This window comes from Pempheris klunzingeri, chromosome 3 (genome assembly GCF_042242105.1).
Source record: "Pempheris klunzingeri isolate RE-2024b chromosome 3, fPemKlu1.hap1, whole genome shotgun sequence".
In the NCBI taxonomy this organism is placed as follows: domain Eukaryota; kingdom Metazoa; phylum Chordata; class Actinopteri; order Acropomatiformes; family Pempheridae; genus Pempheris; species Pempheris klunzingeri.
The window spans coordinates 15921735-15939201 of record NC_092014.1 but is presented as its reverse complement, the minus strand read 5'-3'; the positions used below and the strand labels follow the sequence as shown (position 1 = coordinate 15939201).

General features: G+C 41.8%; 1 protein-coding gene across 1 annotated transcript; it reads right to left on the bottom strand.

The window, feature by feature from the left end:
• Positions 1 to 1753: 1753 nt before the first annotated feature.
• On the bottom strand, positions 1754 to 13736 carry ldlrb (low density lipoprotein receptor b). The gene is made up of 18 exons (XM_070856357.1): positions 13499 to 13736; positions 9190 to 9315; positions 8912 to 9034; positions 8282 to 8659; positions 7365 to 7487; positions 7115 to 7237; positions 6725 to 6847; positions 6444 to 6572; positions 6144 to 6315; positions 5805 to 6032; positions 5587 to 5705; positions 5326 to 5465; positions 4676 to 4817; positions 4438 to 4590; positions 4134 to 4349; positions 3743 to 3817; positions 3447 to 3607; positions 1754 to 3325 (listed from the first exon to the last, which is right to left on the bottom strand). Exons 1-18 carry the CDS (start codon positions 13578 to 13580, stop codon positions 3287 to 3289), a joined length of 2652 nt encoding a protein of 883 aa, XP_070712458.1. The 5' UTR covers positions 13581 to 13736; the 3' UTR covers positions 1754 to 3286.
• Between the last annotated feature and the right edge of the window lie 3731 nt (positions 13737 to 17467).

Below are 17467 nucleotides of genomic sequence, written 5' to 3'. Positions count from 1 at the left end.
TGCAAACATAAGATTTCCACTTGCAATTAGCCTCATCAGTATCTTTGCAGCCTCATCAGCTGAAATTACCATTTTATCAACAATCGAATGTAAAGTGAATGTACAAACTACAGAAAGTGTTTGGCCTTCATCCGATGTGATGCTGTTGGGCGTGGAGTCCTTTACGCTGGAATGTGGATCCTGACAGACAACATACCACAGCTTCCCAGTGAAATAAGTTGATGGCAGTGTAGCATGTCGCTGAAGACGGCCTGTCCCTGACCTCAAACCCTGCTCTCCCTCTCACACATCTCACAAGCATGAGTGCATCTTTATTCAAGCTTTTTTATGCCTCTAAACCTTTGTCAAAAACATTGTGTGTGATCAGTAAATTTTGACTTAAATAACAATTTCTTTCTTTCTTTCTTTGCATTTTGCAACTTTAAAGAAAGATGCTCTTTAAGTTTTAGTCTCAAAATCAGCTAGTTAAAAAAGGTCTGACAGCGATCTTTTCTGGTCAGACACTCACAGCATAATTACCCCTGACATGACAATCCTGTTCTTCTAGTCTCCAGGTTGCGCATGCACTCAACCAAGCCTCCAGTTACACGATTTATTTCCTACTTTTTTATTATCATTATTACTATTATTACCCAACAACTCTTCACAATGCATCTGTGCTGCTGGTTTCTAAATTTTAAACATTGTAAAACCATAAATATGAAATAAATCACTTCCCACTTGCTGTTGATGCTACACCACTGCTTCCTCAGTGACCACCCCCACTGCACTGTGATGCACAGAGCACTACCAGGGCTTTTATTTTAGAGAGAGGAACCATTATTAACGTGAATTATGGAGGGTGTTTATTAGATTAGTGAGAGGATGTTTGCAGGCTTTTATGGGTGTGCCAGGTGATCCTGAACTGTTCAAACAACATCCTTACATGAGCTGATGTTTCCCTTTCTTAAATGACTTGTGTTGTCTTTTACATTCACGTTGATATTCTCCTTATCCTGTGGGGAAACATGATGAAATGACAGGTTAGGATACTATTTGGGAATTAGGAGATAAGGGAAACTGTTCATGTCATCTTTTCCAAAGCCAAGTCAGTCCAAGTCAAATACATAACATGACCAGAATCATCTGCAGAGGCAGAGTTTCATTCTGGGAGCTTCCTAATGAACAGTTTACAGTGTGCACATGTATCAGTTGTGTCTGTGCCAAAGTAACCGTCACTGTGCTTTGACAGGGAATGAGGAGTGCAGGAGTGCAGGAGTTTCATTTAAAAGTCAAGCCACTGTGGATACTACTGAACCTACTGCCTTTCTGACAAAACAAAACCAACAGATGGTACCTGCAGATCATCCAAATGATTCAAATGAGAGGAAACACATTTGTTTACTTTGGCACTAAAACATAAAATTCCCCATCATGAGATAACAAATCTTCTCTTCAGGCAGTCAGAGCAGAGGGACCAGAGTCTGATGGTAATTAGTTTAAGCACTCATCCACTCAGCGTGCATGTTAGTGTCGTGTTGTGTTGTAGATGGACATTGGCGGCAGCGTTGCCGGGCAACATAAACAGGTTTCATGGACATCCATTGTGCCAAGTCTGAGAATAATCAGCTTTGACAGTAGGAAGCTGTGTCAAACATTCAGAGCTGAAATCAGTCTGTATTTCATGTTCTAATATAATCTAATCGTCAGGCTTGGATTGGGTGAGACAGTGCTGTAAAACCCTCATTAAAATAAAAGACACTTTCTGAGCTTTTCTTTTATTCATTTATTAACAGACAAAAAAGAGCACAGCAATGTGCATCACTCCTTGTCCACACATACATTTTTCTGTGACAGAGAACATCGTGCATTGCACACTACAGCATGTGCATTAATATCACAGTGAAAACAAAAAGTTTGATAACAGAATGCAAAATAAATTATGTGATTTATCACTGAAAATGAGACAAACAATGTGCTTAAGGAACAAGGAGAGGCTTTACAACATATCTCTGTACCACGTAACACGCTGTTACACACTGTTACAGGTGTCAATCCCTACCGTGAAGGAATTAATCAAACAGGATGTCGCACACACACACACACAAGTGGGAAGTTGTTTGAACATAAGTTAAATAACGGCTGTATAATGTAAAGCTTAGACTGACGTTGCTGGAACAAAAACATTTCACCGTGGTAGGCGCTGACATATGTACAGTCAGATGACAACAATCAAAAACCCTCTCTCATATATTTCCATGAATAAATAAAAGAATCTCTTACATATTTACAATATTTTTTGATTAAAATGTACAAATGTAAAAAGGCAACATCAGATTGAACTTAAGTGTGTTTTACAAAATATTTACAGCAACTATTTACAGTGTTATTATCACCTACAATCACCTAGAATCAACTATCTTCATTTCAAGAACAATCTCTTCATTTTGGTTCACTTCACAAAACTCAGCAGCTTTTTGCATTTACAATGTAAACCACCTGTGACTCTCTACACTTTGATGCGTTGGTTGAAGATGGGTCACAAAAGGACAAAAAATAACAACATTAGAGTACACATTTAAAATCAGAGTATGATGGACGATAGTAAAGACATGTCTATGATATCTCTGAGAAGAGAAGGCCACAGAACAATCATGGAGGCCATCACCGCCTGGGCCTAAAGCACTGTGGCATGAACTACCAAAGACGATGCTCTGGGCGGTAGTGGGATCAGTAAGGCATTTACATACATCCAATAAACTTTACTAAACTACCAGAGTGTGGATGGAAGGCACACATTAGTCTTAAGACAGTATAGGTCAGGCTTTTCATGTTAAACTTGCAGAACTTGTGACTTGTTTTACAGGAGCGATGTGTTGGTGGTAAAGTAAGCAAGCATCTGAAACATGTTAAATGACAAGATGCTTAGACAGACAACTTTCAGATAGCTTCAAAAGAGTCAAAGCTCTTTGATTAAGAGCATCATCTTCTGAGACCGTGTATCAGTCCTTCATTTTGAAACCACTTTGTGGTCTGACTAAATGACTTCCTGCAGTTATGCTGCATTTTCTCATATTAAAGTTTCAAAGACTTTTTTTTTTTTTTTTTCTCGTTTTTTTCAGTTCTTTCTTCAGACTTGGACGGCACAGTGCTGAGGTCAGAAACATAAGCCACAAAATGAAATCACTTGTGGGAGGAGGGAACGGGCTGTCAAGCAGCAGCAGTAGGAAAAAAATGGCCTTCATTACCTCACGTTTGCATCAAAAAATGTACTTCAGATAAAGCTAGTGTCTTCTTCCGCTTTAGGTCATGCAACATCCACATCCTCCATGCTCAGCATTTGCCTCTGCAACAAAAAGTAACACTGAATAAGCGAAGCAGTAAAACATCCATTAATTTCAACAGCCCATTTGTTTTAGACTGTTTTTAATTAATAATGACATGACTTGGTATTAAAGTGAGGATACCTGAGGATAAACGTAGCCATCAGAGCTGTTCCTGCAGATGTGGAGCTCATCCTCTGTGGTTTTCTGGTACACGGGGTTGTCAAAGTGGATGGTGTTGGTGTTCTTCAGACGCCAGTGTCTCCATAGCAACACTGCTCCAAAGACCAGCAGGGAGATGATCACTGTGGAGCAAAAGAGCGGTTCAAGGTCACTGGGTGAGATCAGGGGAAGCAGTGACAATAAGTGCAGATGAAACAGGCCTTTAGATTGCATGTGTGTGTGAGTACGACCGTGAAGAGCTCAGATGTGGAACTTACTTATTGGCAACACGATATAGAGAGCGATAGGGTGGGATGATGGCGCTTCTTTGGGTGCGGCTTCCAATCTGTTACCTGAAACAGCAGAGAATACAATGTTTTCTTAATACAATTCCTTAAAGTTAGATGCCACTCCTCTCTGTAAGGTAAACACTGTATGAGGCTATAGCTGGAGCATAGTTAGCTTAGCCTGGTGGATCCAGTTACTGCAACCAACCAACAAATGTTTCCCAAACGTAACCTCTGTAAAACTACAGACTGCTTCTTTCACACTCCTTAGAGGTTTTTAGTCTTTATGCTAAGTTATGCTGTGTCTGTCTAGTCTCTATTCTGTTGCAGGCATTTGGTGATGATTTCAAACACAGCATTTATCCAGAACCCCTTTTTATACCTTGAGCAGTGGCGGCAGGCTGCTGTGTGTGCGGTGCCGGCTGGCCAGGCGAGGTAGTTGTGGATTTTTTGGTAGTTTTAGTGGTAGTTGTAGTTGTAGTGGTGGTGGTGGTGGTAGAGGTGGGGGTGGGCTGCCTGGGCATAGTCGGCTTGGTGTCAGTGTCGGGAGGGAGCGGTGTGCTAGATTTCTTTTCCACAGGAGGGGCAACTGTGGCTGCTGGGAAAGTAAATGCAGACATCCATAAGGTCACGATTTGATATTAAATTTCAGTTTATTTCTAATGTCATGTGCTGGGGACACCTACCTATCGCACACTTCCTCATGTCAGGTGCCATGGTCATGCTGTCTGGACAGGCGCAGGTGAATTTAGGAGAGTTCTGGGTGATCACAGGGGCAGGGAGGCACAAAAACTCACAACCGCCATTCATACTGTTTGTCTCTCTGCACCAGTTTGTACCTATAAGAGAGAAAAGTACAGTGAGCATTAGAAATTGTTATACAGCCTTAACAGTTTGTTCTCAGATTGAGTGATGTTTCCGTACCGGTCGGCTGCTTGAGGTTGTGGTGCAGTACAATGTCCTCTGGCTGCTCCAGGTCGGTCGCCAGCGTGGAGATGTCCTTTCCTGTCAGACGGTTAGCACTAAAAACAGCACTGTTGCTCACGTCTGTCCAAAACACTTTCTCCTGTTTAAAAGAGAAATGCTGCTTGAGTACAATGTTTGATTCATTCATTATTTGCTGACTTTTTTTTGTGTTAACACAAATGGATTAACTATAAAGTCTGATTAAGAATTAGCACCACTAATCCAAAATTATAGAGAATAAAAGGCACGCTCAGCTCTGACTTTCTACGTCTAAACTCTTTCAGATGGATGACGCTCACCACACATGAACTGGATCACTGACTGATTGGTTTGAAATACAGTTGTGAAGTACGCTGGCAAATGTTCAGTGTGTGTTGAGATTAAGAAACCAGGGTGAAGTGCAGTTCATTTCAAGTTGAGAATTATATTTATATTTATATTTATATGATATTCATGCCAGACCTCGCTTTTCCTTTGAATTATTTTCTCATTTGAAACAGACCATAGTTCACATTATGGTTATTTCTGACCATGAAGTTTCCTTCTGCCCATTAAATTACATTTTTGTGAAAACTTTCATCTGGGGATACAATGACTTCCTCACTAACCTCAAAGACCGTCAGAGACAGCGGGTGGGAGAGCTTTTCCTCGCTGAAAATGAGACTGTGTCTCGTCCCTCCGTTCACATCGATGCTGGACAGAGTGTGCATCTTGGAGTCCACCCAGTACAGGCGCTGGTTGACCATGTCTGTTCAAAAAGACACACAAATACAAAGATATTTGACTTGTCAAGATAACTGTATGCTCAGTGCACAGTTTGAACGAAAGTTATTGATTTCCATTCAGTGTCTCTATGATGTTCTGTTTACCTAGGGTGATGCCATTGGGCCACACGATGTTATCTGTAACCAAGGCAATGCGATCCGCTCCATTTAACCCACTCTTCTCTATCTTGGCCTCCTCACCCCAGTCTGTCCAGTACATAAAACTAAAGAAGATACAGAAAAAATGTAAAAGAAAATCAACAAAAGCCCAAATGATCCCAAACTTGAAAAACACATTTACAAGTCTTTCCGACATCACTTACTTATTTACGGGGTCGACTGTGATGGCTCTTGGCTTATCCAGGTTTTCTGTGATCAGCGTTTTCCTCTTGCTGCCGTCTGTCGTTGCCACAGAGATTGTCTTCAAAACGCTGTCGGTCCAGTAGATGTTGCCGTGGATCCAGTCCACCGCAATGCCCTCTGGGGCCTCAATCCCACTGCCAATCACTACAGTGTGGTGAGAGGAGTTACCGGCCACGTCTATCTTGGAGCTGTGAGGACACAGACACGGGTGGAGAGTTATAATATAGGAGAAGATATCGATTTATCTGTATGAACTAACTTGACAAAGACACAGGTCGAAGTTTCAGAGTCTTTCTGACCTGTAGATTTTCTTCAGGAACAGGTCAGACCAGAAGATCAACTTGTTAGGCATGTCCATGTCCAGAGCCATCACGTTCTTCAGCTCGGGGATCAGACGGACGTACTCGCTGCGGTCCACAGTCAGCTTCCTAACCTCGTGTCTGTTGGTGAAGTAGAGTGTGGGCACAGTGCCTGGAGGACACAGAAGAGAAAAGAAGAATACATTTTACACATAAATATTATTTGGTCATGTTATCTTTCAACTGTTAGACGAGACAGAAGCTCTTGAGAGTAAGGTCAGGCCTTCTGTCAAACATTACCTGATTCAGCCTTGCATGTCTTGGTCACAGGGTCGATCTCGTAGCCCTTCTCACAGTCACACTTGTAGCTGCCAGGCAGGTTGATGCAGATCTGACTGCAAGTGTCCGGCTCAGCACATTCATCAATGTCTGCAGGTGAAAAAGCAGGAGGTGGCAAGCGGCAAATTGAGAGAGCGCAGTCATCAAATTGAAAACTTTTCTTGCAAAGTCAACTTTCTAATACAGGTCTCGACCTTATTCTAAAATAGAGTGAGACTAAATATCAGGCTCCCTCTTCTCACCTTCACAAGTTTTCTTGTCCACCTTCAGGCTGTATCCAGCAGGGCAGGAGCAGTTGTAGCCAAGCTTCAGGTCACTGCAGTAATGGGAGCAGCCGCCGTTTCCGGTCAAACACTCGTTCTTGTCTGTAGAGACACAGATAATCTGAGCATTGAGATAGTATTCATGACAACCATTTTCCTAATGGGAGCTCAAATTGACGGTGAACTCACTCATTCAAACCACAAACTATCTAGGCCAGTCAGCCGAGGCTGCTCCAATCATATTTTCCAGGCTGTGATGTGGTTCAACTTTTTCTCTGAGCACCAATGGAGCCGAGCATATGGCCAAACTCAGTTACACTTTTTACACTTTTGGCTGCTGAGTGGATGGTAAAATAAGACTTCACTCACTGCACTCTCTGTCTGGTTCGTCTGACCCGTCCCTGCAGTCTCCCTGTTTGTTGCACACTTTCTCCATGCTGATACACTCTCCGCTGCGACACTTGAACCTGGTGGGGCCTTCACATGCATTCTCTGTGAAGAAGAACAGGGGAGTATGATGTTAACTGTAATCTAATGGTATGTGAGACTGCTTTTCCATGGGTCTTAAGGAAGAAAATACTGTGTAGGTGAAACAAGATTGAATCTAAGTGAGACTCACCTTTGTGGCAGCCAATCTCATCACTAAGGTCCCTGCAGTCGGGCTGTTTGTCACACTGGCGGCTGCCATGGATACAGGTGCCGTCATTACACTGGAACTCATCCGGACGACAAGTAGGACGACCTAAAAAATGAAGACAAATGGATGAAAACAAGAAAGAGAGAGAGAGAGTGAGAGAGAGAGAGATGGGAGGAAGGATAGGATGACATAGTTTAAGGAGAATATCATCACTGACATGATTTCTTCTGTATTGTGTCAATATTGATGATAGGGTCTACAGAGTATGTGCAGGCGGTCCTGGATGGCAACAGGATATTATGTATGCTCAAACATGAATAGGCCACATCTGTTAGGCTCAGTTTTCTATTAAAGTGAACTGACTATGAGTCAGACAAGATTTATCAGAGGAAAATAGGTTTGCAGAAGAGGAGACGGATGGAATGAAAAAAGTTTGGAATAAATAACACCCCAAGAAAGCCGACTCAATCAATCTTGAATCTTTATTCACACAAATCTACAATATAGTGCCAATTCATAACAGCGTTATCTCAAGACGCTTTCCATAAAGAGCAGGTCTAGATCAAACTCTTTAATTAAGAGAGAGACCAAATGATTCAGGAATTCAAAATTAAGTATTCAAGAATCCCCACATGAGCAAGCATGAGATATTAGGCAACAGTGGCAGGAAAAACTCCCCTTTAAGGGGAAAGAATACATTTTACACATAAATATCTATAGGTCATGTTATCTGTTAACTGTCAGATGAGAAAGAAGCTCTTGAGAGTAATGTTAGGCCTTCCATCAAACATTACCTGATTCAGAATAGGAAGAATAGGATGACATTGTTTGAGGAGAATATCATCACTGACATGATTTCTTCTGTATTGTGTCAATATTGAAGATAAGGGTCTACTCACTGCAGTTCACCTCATCCGACTGATCCTGGCAGTCAATGCCTCCATCACACCGCCAGCTGCTGTGGATACAGTCCCCGTTTGCACACTGGAACTCATGGGCACTGCAGCGCACCGCTGTCTTCTCCGGCTGCCTCCCCACACAGTTAACCGGCCACTCGTCAGACCCATCGGCACAGTCCATGTCTCCATCACAGCGCCACAGGGCCGGCACACACACTGAGTTGTTGCACTGGAAGGACCGAGAGTTGCAGGTGGGTTTGGGGCAGGACACCTCATCGGAGTCATCTGAACAGTCGTTGTCGCTGTCGCAAATGAAGGTGGTAGATATGCACTGGCCATTGGCACAACGAAACTCGTCAGCCTTGCATTGTTTGGCTGCTGTGGTGAGGCAGGAGGGGAGAAGAGAGGAGTTAATGTGATTTTAAGACTAGAGATGAATTTCACACCAAAAAAACTACACAAGAGTGGAGTTATTGTTGTAGTAACCTTATATTTGCTTCTAAATCTCACATTTGCAAATATTATGTGGCCATCAGGGTTGTTTTGGGGTTTTTTTCTATTGAGTTTTTATTGTTTGTGTGATGTTTAAGGATGCTGTGAAAGGCTGAAACACTTCTAAATAAAACTTACTGCAGTTTTTCTCGTCAGCCCCGTTGACACAGTCAGCTTTGCCGTCACAGTGCCAGCTCTCTGGTATACACTGGTTCATGGGAACGCCGCAGTTGTACTCTGACTGCAGACATGTTTTGGTTGCTGAAGACAAAAACCAGAAGCATAACTCAAATGATGAACTATTCATGAATGAAACTATTCTGATTATCGATTAACTGTTTTCAAGCAAAATACCCAAGGCATTTTATTTTCAAGGCAGATCAAAGTTGTGTGTCCTCAGTGATAAAATAACATACCGCAGGTTGCAGGCAGTTCATCAGTCCCATCGCCACAATCGTCAGTTCCATCACAAATCCACCTGCGGGTGATGCACCTCCCATTTCCACACTTAAACTGCGTGGAGCTGCATGAGAAGGCCGCATCTGTGAAAGATAAATATGGCAGAGTTTGGTGTGACATGACAACAAACTGCTGACATTATCAGCATTTACTGCTCAATTTACACCTTGCTGCTTGTGAACACATCGTAGTAATGTGAGCTTGTGTCAACACAAAAAGCTGATATCCGTGTGAGGTCAATGTTTAACAGAAAATTACACAAAAAAAATGACAATTGAAGGCCATTGAAGTTCAGATAACTGCAGTGTGAAAACCACATCTTTTTCTCTTTGCTTAACTCAGAGGAGATTGCAAAACGAAGATAACAACACTGTGTGGTTCCCTGACCCGGGTTAGAACAAGAAATGAAGTAATAATTTGATGGGAATCTCCACTCATCAGCCAAAATCTACCAGATTACTTTTTTGTCTGCTTCATTACATGTTTTCATTATGTGCATCTTCTCCTGCGGGTGCACGATCAGGAGTAGCGACCATTAATGTCACTGGAATGAAAAGAAAGCAAATACCCAACCAACACCTCCGTGACTCATTGGTCTGACACATTTCAGGTATAGAACAGGACTCACACACTTCTTTTTGTCATTTAAGTGGCAACAGCTTCACGACTCAGGCCAAGCTTTGAAAGTTTGAAGCCATACCACCTTAGGTTGACCCCTGGTTTACTGTGGGCTAAAAGGTCTCGACCCAAGACGATCACACCTCAATCAAAGCAGAGAGGGCATCAACATCAAGACGCTTGTGAAACCAATGCGGGCCCGTTCACACTCCTGAGCCAGTGTGTGTCATCCTCCATCACCTCTGCACTGCCAGTCTCTCCTGTGACCTGTAGGCTAGGGACATGATAGACTATCCCTTTAAGACAATAGCATGGGAGGAGTTGAACAATCACACCACCAAAAGCTGATTGGTCCCAGAGTGGCATTCCTCATAACAGCATCACCACAGTGACCCACAGACCGAGGCGGAGACTCTAAACACAAGGAAGTCTGTCAGCATGAGTGATGACAGCTAAAAAAGTGACAGTTTACGTCTGACAGATTAGGAAATCTTTCGATACTATAGCTTTCTCAACAGTGGGCTTTTGCCAACAAGAGTTGCTTCCCTCCTACCTGGAAAATGCGAAAACAAAAACAGAAGCGAGAAGTTGATAAAATCTCATCTTCTGTTATTCTTGGGAACTTTAAGTCGATTCAGTGATTCATTTAGTGGGGGAAAATCTTTTGGCTGATATTGAGAGGCTCTTCCTGCGTACCTCATACACTTTCAAGGAAACCACGCTCACACACATGGGTGGCCAGGCATGCAGCCAGCCATTCCAGGAATAGAGTTTCCAAAGAAATATATACAATTACTAACTTATAAAGCAAATTAAAAAGGTTTCTCTGAAACTCTCTCTCACTTTCCCGTCTTCAGATCCTTTCTTCCATTCAAGTTGTACGAGAAGACGCGAAAGTAGGTCAAACGCTGGCACTTCCTGACCCTTAGACTCCCAGTGTTTTCATTTTCCACTCCTAATCTTCCCCGCAGCTCCCACATGTGGGTCACGAGCCTCCCAAGAATACAGTTCGGCAAGAGGAGGTTCCCTTTAAGTCTTTACACTAAGTCTTTTCTGTGGTTAAAAGTTCAGCTTTAGTTTGGCTTTTCACTGTCCTGAGCATCTTTAGTTTAAAGTATTTTAAGATCTACCTCGAATTTTAAGTAAAAATAAGTATAATCAAGTAGGTTACTTTGCACTTTAAATATCTCATTGAGCACATTTTCGGTCACTTTAGCTACTTTAAAAATTGAATTGAGTCTTCACTTATAGAAAAACCTGCAAATCACTCAGACAAAAAAGGGGCTATTCTTACTGCATCTTAATTCAAATTAAGAGCCAAGCTACAAGCTACATGCTGCTGACTTTTACACCTGCGGACAGAAAGCTGAACAAAGGACTGCAAACCTCAGGTAAAACCAGACCTGTTACAGCAGTATCTCAAGCAGAAAGTACATCATTTGGTTCTGCGGAGCTTCGTTCAGATGCTATTTATACCCACAGTGTGAACCTGACAACCAGCAAACCACCCAGTCATAACACAGCCATGTAAGGCTGTAATCTCAAACACACACCGGACAGCTACGATTCACTTCAAAATGTGTGAAGACTTGGACTTGGTTTACAGCAGAAGCTGGCCGAATGAATGGAAGATACTCTCAAGAGGTTAGACAAGGCGTCATCGCAACGCTGCATGACAACAATTGTCCTTTGTGACCACATGTGACTTTGTCCACTAACAATGCATTCCTGTCTTTTTATGGCAAGTGCATGCTGTACACACTCGGTGCACATTAAAAACCTTCACAAAGAGGTGTGTTTATTGACTCACACATACACCAAGCAGTTAATAAATAACCAGGATGCATAATGAGGACCAACAGCGGTCACTTCTGCTTGGGATCTGGGTTTGTACTGGTAATTTATTCAAATGTATACATTTATTCATTAAATGTATTTTAATGAATTAATTTATTGTAGCTGTGAGTTCACTGTGGTCACTGGATAATACATTAATACTGTTGGACAGCAATTTGGCCAAATTTAGTTTGACTCCCATATGCCAAGAAACTATCTGACCATCTTAGTGAAAGACTTTGGGTCTTGACAGTTAGTGCAAGACTTGATAATGAGGTCAGCATCTGAAGTTGAATCAAACTGCTGCACACTTGCTTGGTATCTTACCGCAGCAGGTTTGTGTTGACTACGTAGAGAGAAATTCAATGAAGTGTTAGTGACATGCTACAGATGTATTACTGTGGGATTGATGGCTGAAACTCCACAGTGATGTCTGTATGAGTCACGGCAGACTACAAATTTAGTCTCCCACGGTGAAACAAAAGACCTGAGTGCATGCCTCATTTCAGGAGTATGCTAAACACAAAGTGAATACATTAAACAAACCAGAGCCAGACCTTTAAACAAAGAGAAATAAAGCACACATGAATATTTCCCTCTATCACACACGGGCAGCCGTGACCACTGGACATGAGCACCAAGAACTGGGTAAAAAAAAAAAAAAAAGTTTAATCTGAAAAGCTCTTGGAGGAGAGTTGAGATTACTGAGGGATTACTGGAGTGGCTGGCAGAACGGGGCTGAAGCCTAATTCTCAGCACATTGTTGGCCTTAAAGGGTATTTGGTTCACTTCTTCACCGAACGTGTTATTTGTATGAAAATAAAACAGCACATTTTGACATCCTTGTATTTGCTATGATATGTGATAGCCCACAAGCCCAGAAGCCAAAACAGCATAAAGCAAAAAGCATCTCTTTTTTTGGTTTTGTACACTGTATATTTCTGCTGTTTGACATGGCTGTTCACTCACTTCTGCTTGTTTTTATAATGTCTTCTATGTGTCTTTTATCTTCCTCTTTTCTTCCAGTTAAAGCACTTTATAATTTCCATTTTATGAGGTACCACATAAACAAACTTTGCTTTCTAATTCACTGCTCTTCAGAGTGGAGTGTGTATTATATCTATATGTAGGGTCTTTTAAATTGGCTCAAAATTAAAAGTCATTCATTCATTCACATTCACTTATTTTTATGCGCGCGCACACACAATGTACATTTTCCTGCATCCCACTCCTTCCAGCAGAGAAGAGGATGGTGTGTAGCCGCACCCTTTCTCGTTGACAGCCGCCTGTTTCTGCGTTTGCTCCGCCCACCTGATACTTGAAACCGGTAGCACGAAAGGACGTGATTGGCTGTTCCGTTGCATTTAGAGCGAAATCAACCAATCAAAACCCGGTGCGTAAATTCCATTCATAAATAATGAAATTGTCGCCCACACAGTGTTATTATCACTGATATTGTCTCATTATCAATTTCTTTATTGTAGTTACAACAACTCTTGATTTTAGAGGAGAATTTAAACTAAGAATTAAAATGTTTCTCATGTAAAAGTGATTTTCCGGATTCACCGGTCATGGTCACCGCAACAGCTCATGGAAACATTTGAATGTATAATATATAAAACAACAGAGAAAACACAAATAATGCCGAAACAAATATGCGTTTCCCATTTGTTGTGTTACATTAATATTGATTCATGGGAATCAATTGCAGCTTAAATAAATCAGCCTCGCCAACTTCGACACACTGGAGCATCCCTGTGTGAGGTAAGGGGTAAGAGGTACTTAGCAGGAAAATTCACAAACATTTCTTACCTGTTTGAGGCGGAAAATGAATCAGCATCAGCAGACACCAACATGCGGTCAGTCTGGTGAGTCCCCTCCACATCCCCAACATGTCCTGTCCCCCTTATTCGTCCTTATTTCAAGATAACTCAGTCACTTATGATGAGCACAGGTACTGGAGGAGTGGGCGAGCTCTGATCCGAGTGTAAAAATGCTCTGGCTCAGATGGAGGGGGCAGACAGCAGGGACACTGCGGCTGTGCGTAACAGGCGGGTGCCAGCAAAATATTGTGGGGTCCGAGTCACATCTGACGACTTTCTATGAGGCTGACAGGAGGGCGGTGCTAAGGCAGTGGTGTGATGTTTGAATGTGGACGAGAGCACCGCCGGGGGTGGAGCCACAGTGTTGCTGTATCATTGTGTGTGTGTGTGTGTGTGTGTGTGTGTGTGTGTGTGTGTGTGTGTGCGTGTGTGTGTGTGTGTGTGTGTGTACTTGTCATCCCTCCATCACCAATCTACCCACCCATCTCTTCCTCCCAAACCGGTGTGTTTTCCTGTGTGTGTGTGTGTCAGAGGAAGAACGAATGAATGAAAGGAAGTGGGAAAACTGACAAAATTAACAAAGGAAGTTCACCTCCAGATATTAACTAGTGATGCAGCAGTCGGTATAAGAAGAAGCAGCTTTTCTATTGATGTCACAGAAGAAACAAAATGTCATAAAACCACAGTCACACCTTAGATTCAGGACCACTGTAATCATTTTACATAGAAAAGAAAGAAATCCTTTGTGTATATAAATCAGATGGGGAGTCCTCTACAACAGCAGACTCACATACACAGAGAAACTCTCAACATATCAGTTCTACTGAGTTTTGTGTTTAAAACAAAACTGGGGTTGGAGAAGTGAGGTACTGAGGAATATGGGCACAGAGTATAAATACTAAACAACTTTGCAGTAAGACTACAAACATCTTTTTATTTTATGTTAAATTAGCCAAGTGGCCCCATGTGCCCCTTCAAAGGAGGATAACTTTACTCTGTGTACTATTATTATTACTTTTATATTAAAAGTAGTAGAAATATCTCTGTCATTACAGTTTGATCTGTTATTAACACATCAATCCAATCCAAACAATGGAGGAAATACTCATTTAATTAGAATAACTTACAATAAGCACTGTTTCCATGTACATGTAGGCATGTGAGAAATGTTTTAAGACAGACTGAAAAATGTGAGTCAACCCTTTACATATTTTGAAAAGAATGAAACTAGTCATAATGTGAGCAGCTCTTTCCACTGTAATGTCAGATACAAGAATCCGCTGAAGCTGCATCTTATGTGCTTATAAGAAGTCTGGATATCTAATAGTCAAAAGTATACACAGCTGTAGCTCCGTCATCTATTAGTATTGAACTACACACAGAGTATTCAAAGATAAAACATCAGGTCATCATAGTCTCTGCATCCGTTTGTTGTCAAAAGCAAACTGAACATTTGCAAAACAAAATCTCATCATTAGTAATGATGCAAAATGTAAATGTGTCTTGGAAAGATGATAACCTGTACTGTAATTTTAGAAGCACTGCAGTTTAGAGTTACTGGGGATCCGATGCTTTATAGTCTGAGGATTTTAGGTTTTCCAAAGACGTGATATTCACAAAATGCTCTCTATATCTGTCTTCTTATCCTCCCTTTCTGATGATTTATGTAGCTCCCCAAAATGAAACAAAGATTCCAGTTAAGCGTCTTACCTCAGAAAAACATGATTCAGAGCTTTCCTAAATTTCCCCACCATATTTTTCAGTTCAGTTTGGATCATGTTAAGAAAACATACTGGGGCTCTATGACTTCATATACCAGAAGAGTAGTGAAGCGTCAATGCTGAAAAGACCAACGGCCTCAGTTTGTGATCAGTGTCTGTGACGTGGAGAGAGTTTTGGTTTGGAAGACACAACCATGATGATCATGGTGATGTTTATGAGGTGAATCAGACAGAGAAGCTGTTTCCATGAGGCGACCCTGTGTTTGTGAGTGTGTGTGTGTGTGTGTAAAGAGAGAGAGGGGGAGGACCTTGCTCGGCTCCTGGTAGAAGCAGGGAATGAGCTGTGGGAGGTATTCCTGGAATGTCGAAATAGCAGATAGATTACATATTCTGCTGCACCCACCATCACTGCACACACTGTTAACCCACCCACAGAGAGTCATGCTCAAAGTGTCTGCGTGCACGTGAGTGTGTGTGCACATTTCTAACTACACCTTCCACACCTGATTTAATAAAACTTCAACTACACAGGTTTCTGGAGAGTCTGAAGAGTCAGTCAGTCAGATCTTCTCTTCTGTACTAATGTCTAGACCAAACTTATACAGTGTTATTGATTAAAGAAATGGGAAACGGGTGCCTTTAAGTTTGGCAAATTTGACATTTTCAGGTTAGTTAAAGACTAAATCAGTAGGAAAACCACAGGCGTTTTATCAAGTGAGTGAGACAGTGTGACAGAGAACCAACATGTTCACTAGCAGGACCCTGAAACGGAAGCAGCTAAATTGAATTCAGACATCAATCATTTTATTATTTACAACTGTGCTTCCCCTACTGTGTTGTGAAAAAGCTTTCTGTGAAAAAGGCCTGTTGTATTATCTCTAACCAAGTTTAAAAGAAGGCACGATTCCCTCTGACTGCAGCAGTACGGATTTTAGGATATTGGCCATGAGTCATCGTCTTTGAAAAAGATCTGAAAAAGACCTCATAAATGCTAAATATGGAAATTGAAAATGAAATTACTTTACAAAAATTATATTTATCTTGAAGAAAAAAATTGGGAGTGCTGCACTGGGCCAAGAAAAATGAAATGAGATATTGGTGTGAAAAATTCTGTGCTCTTCAAGGGTGGGGCACATAATAGGACAAATATTAGAAAACTTGCAGGCAGATTTGGACATGGACTTCCACCCTCACTAAGGTGGACAGACAGTCATCTTAACCTCATTCTTTTGGACATGCAAACTGCTGAATGTGGGACAGCTGATCCAGCACCACTTTGTTCTAATGAACCAGTAGCTTTCTGAATTTGAGCCAACATATCTGATTGTTCCTGTCTACAGTGTCAATCAGTGAGTGTGCTGCACAGGTCCAAGAGTTCTTGTTATACACGTGGTGGTATCAACACTTGTTTCTACATCAAACAGAGAACAAGACTCGGTTAGACGTACGCAGAGTTTTTACTGTGCGCCACTTTATCTAATACTGACTGTGTGTGTGTTTTCTGCCCCTCACTACATGAGCTCAGCCGTGTGAGAGTCATGTCCAGAGTCTCAGGGCCAACACATACACACACACACCTGAAGGACAGTTGTGATGATAGTAATAGTACCTGCACTCTAAGAGATACAGTTAAAGCCAACACATCAGAAATGTATAGACACACACAGAAACACACATTGTCATGGGGCACGAGTGTGTCTTTATGTCTGTGTTGTGTGTAGTTCTGAGTTATTTCTACATTTCTACATCTATTCATGTAATCGTTTCCTGCTAAAGTTCCTCAGCAGTCATTGCTGCCGCCGACAAATAGATTCCATTAAAATGTCCTTTTTTCAACTCATCAGCTGTACTCCGCAGATTAATTGCTCAAACACAGAAGTATACAGGTTACAATGAGGGGAACTCCGCTCATGGACTTGAACAATTCAATCAGTTGTGGACATATTTGAATAACATGAATGCTCATCCTTCGTATTCACTTTGGGACTGCAGAGTAGGGCTTTAAGAAAAACTCATTGCCCAAAACAAATTCAAAATGATCACATTCACCAGCACTGAATAACAACATGTGACATGTGTAGTCTGTACACACTCTTGTGTGCTAGACGTAAACCCAAAACTAAGGCTGGACCCCGTTTTGGGGACCACAGGAGCTGTTGCCCTGCCCTTCCCCCCCGACAGATGTTAACAGCTGGTTTTGAGTTGCTGAAGACATCCAGGAGTTCCTAGAAACGAGG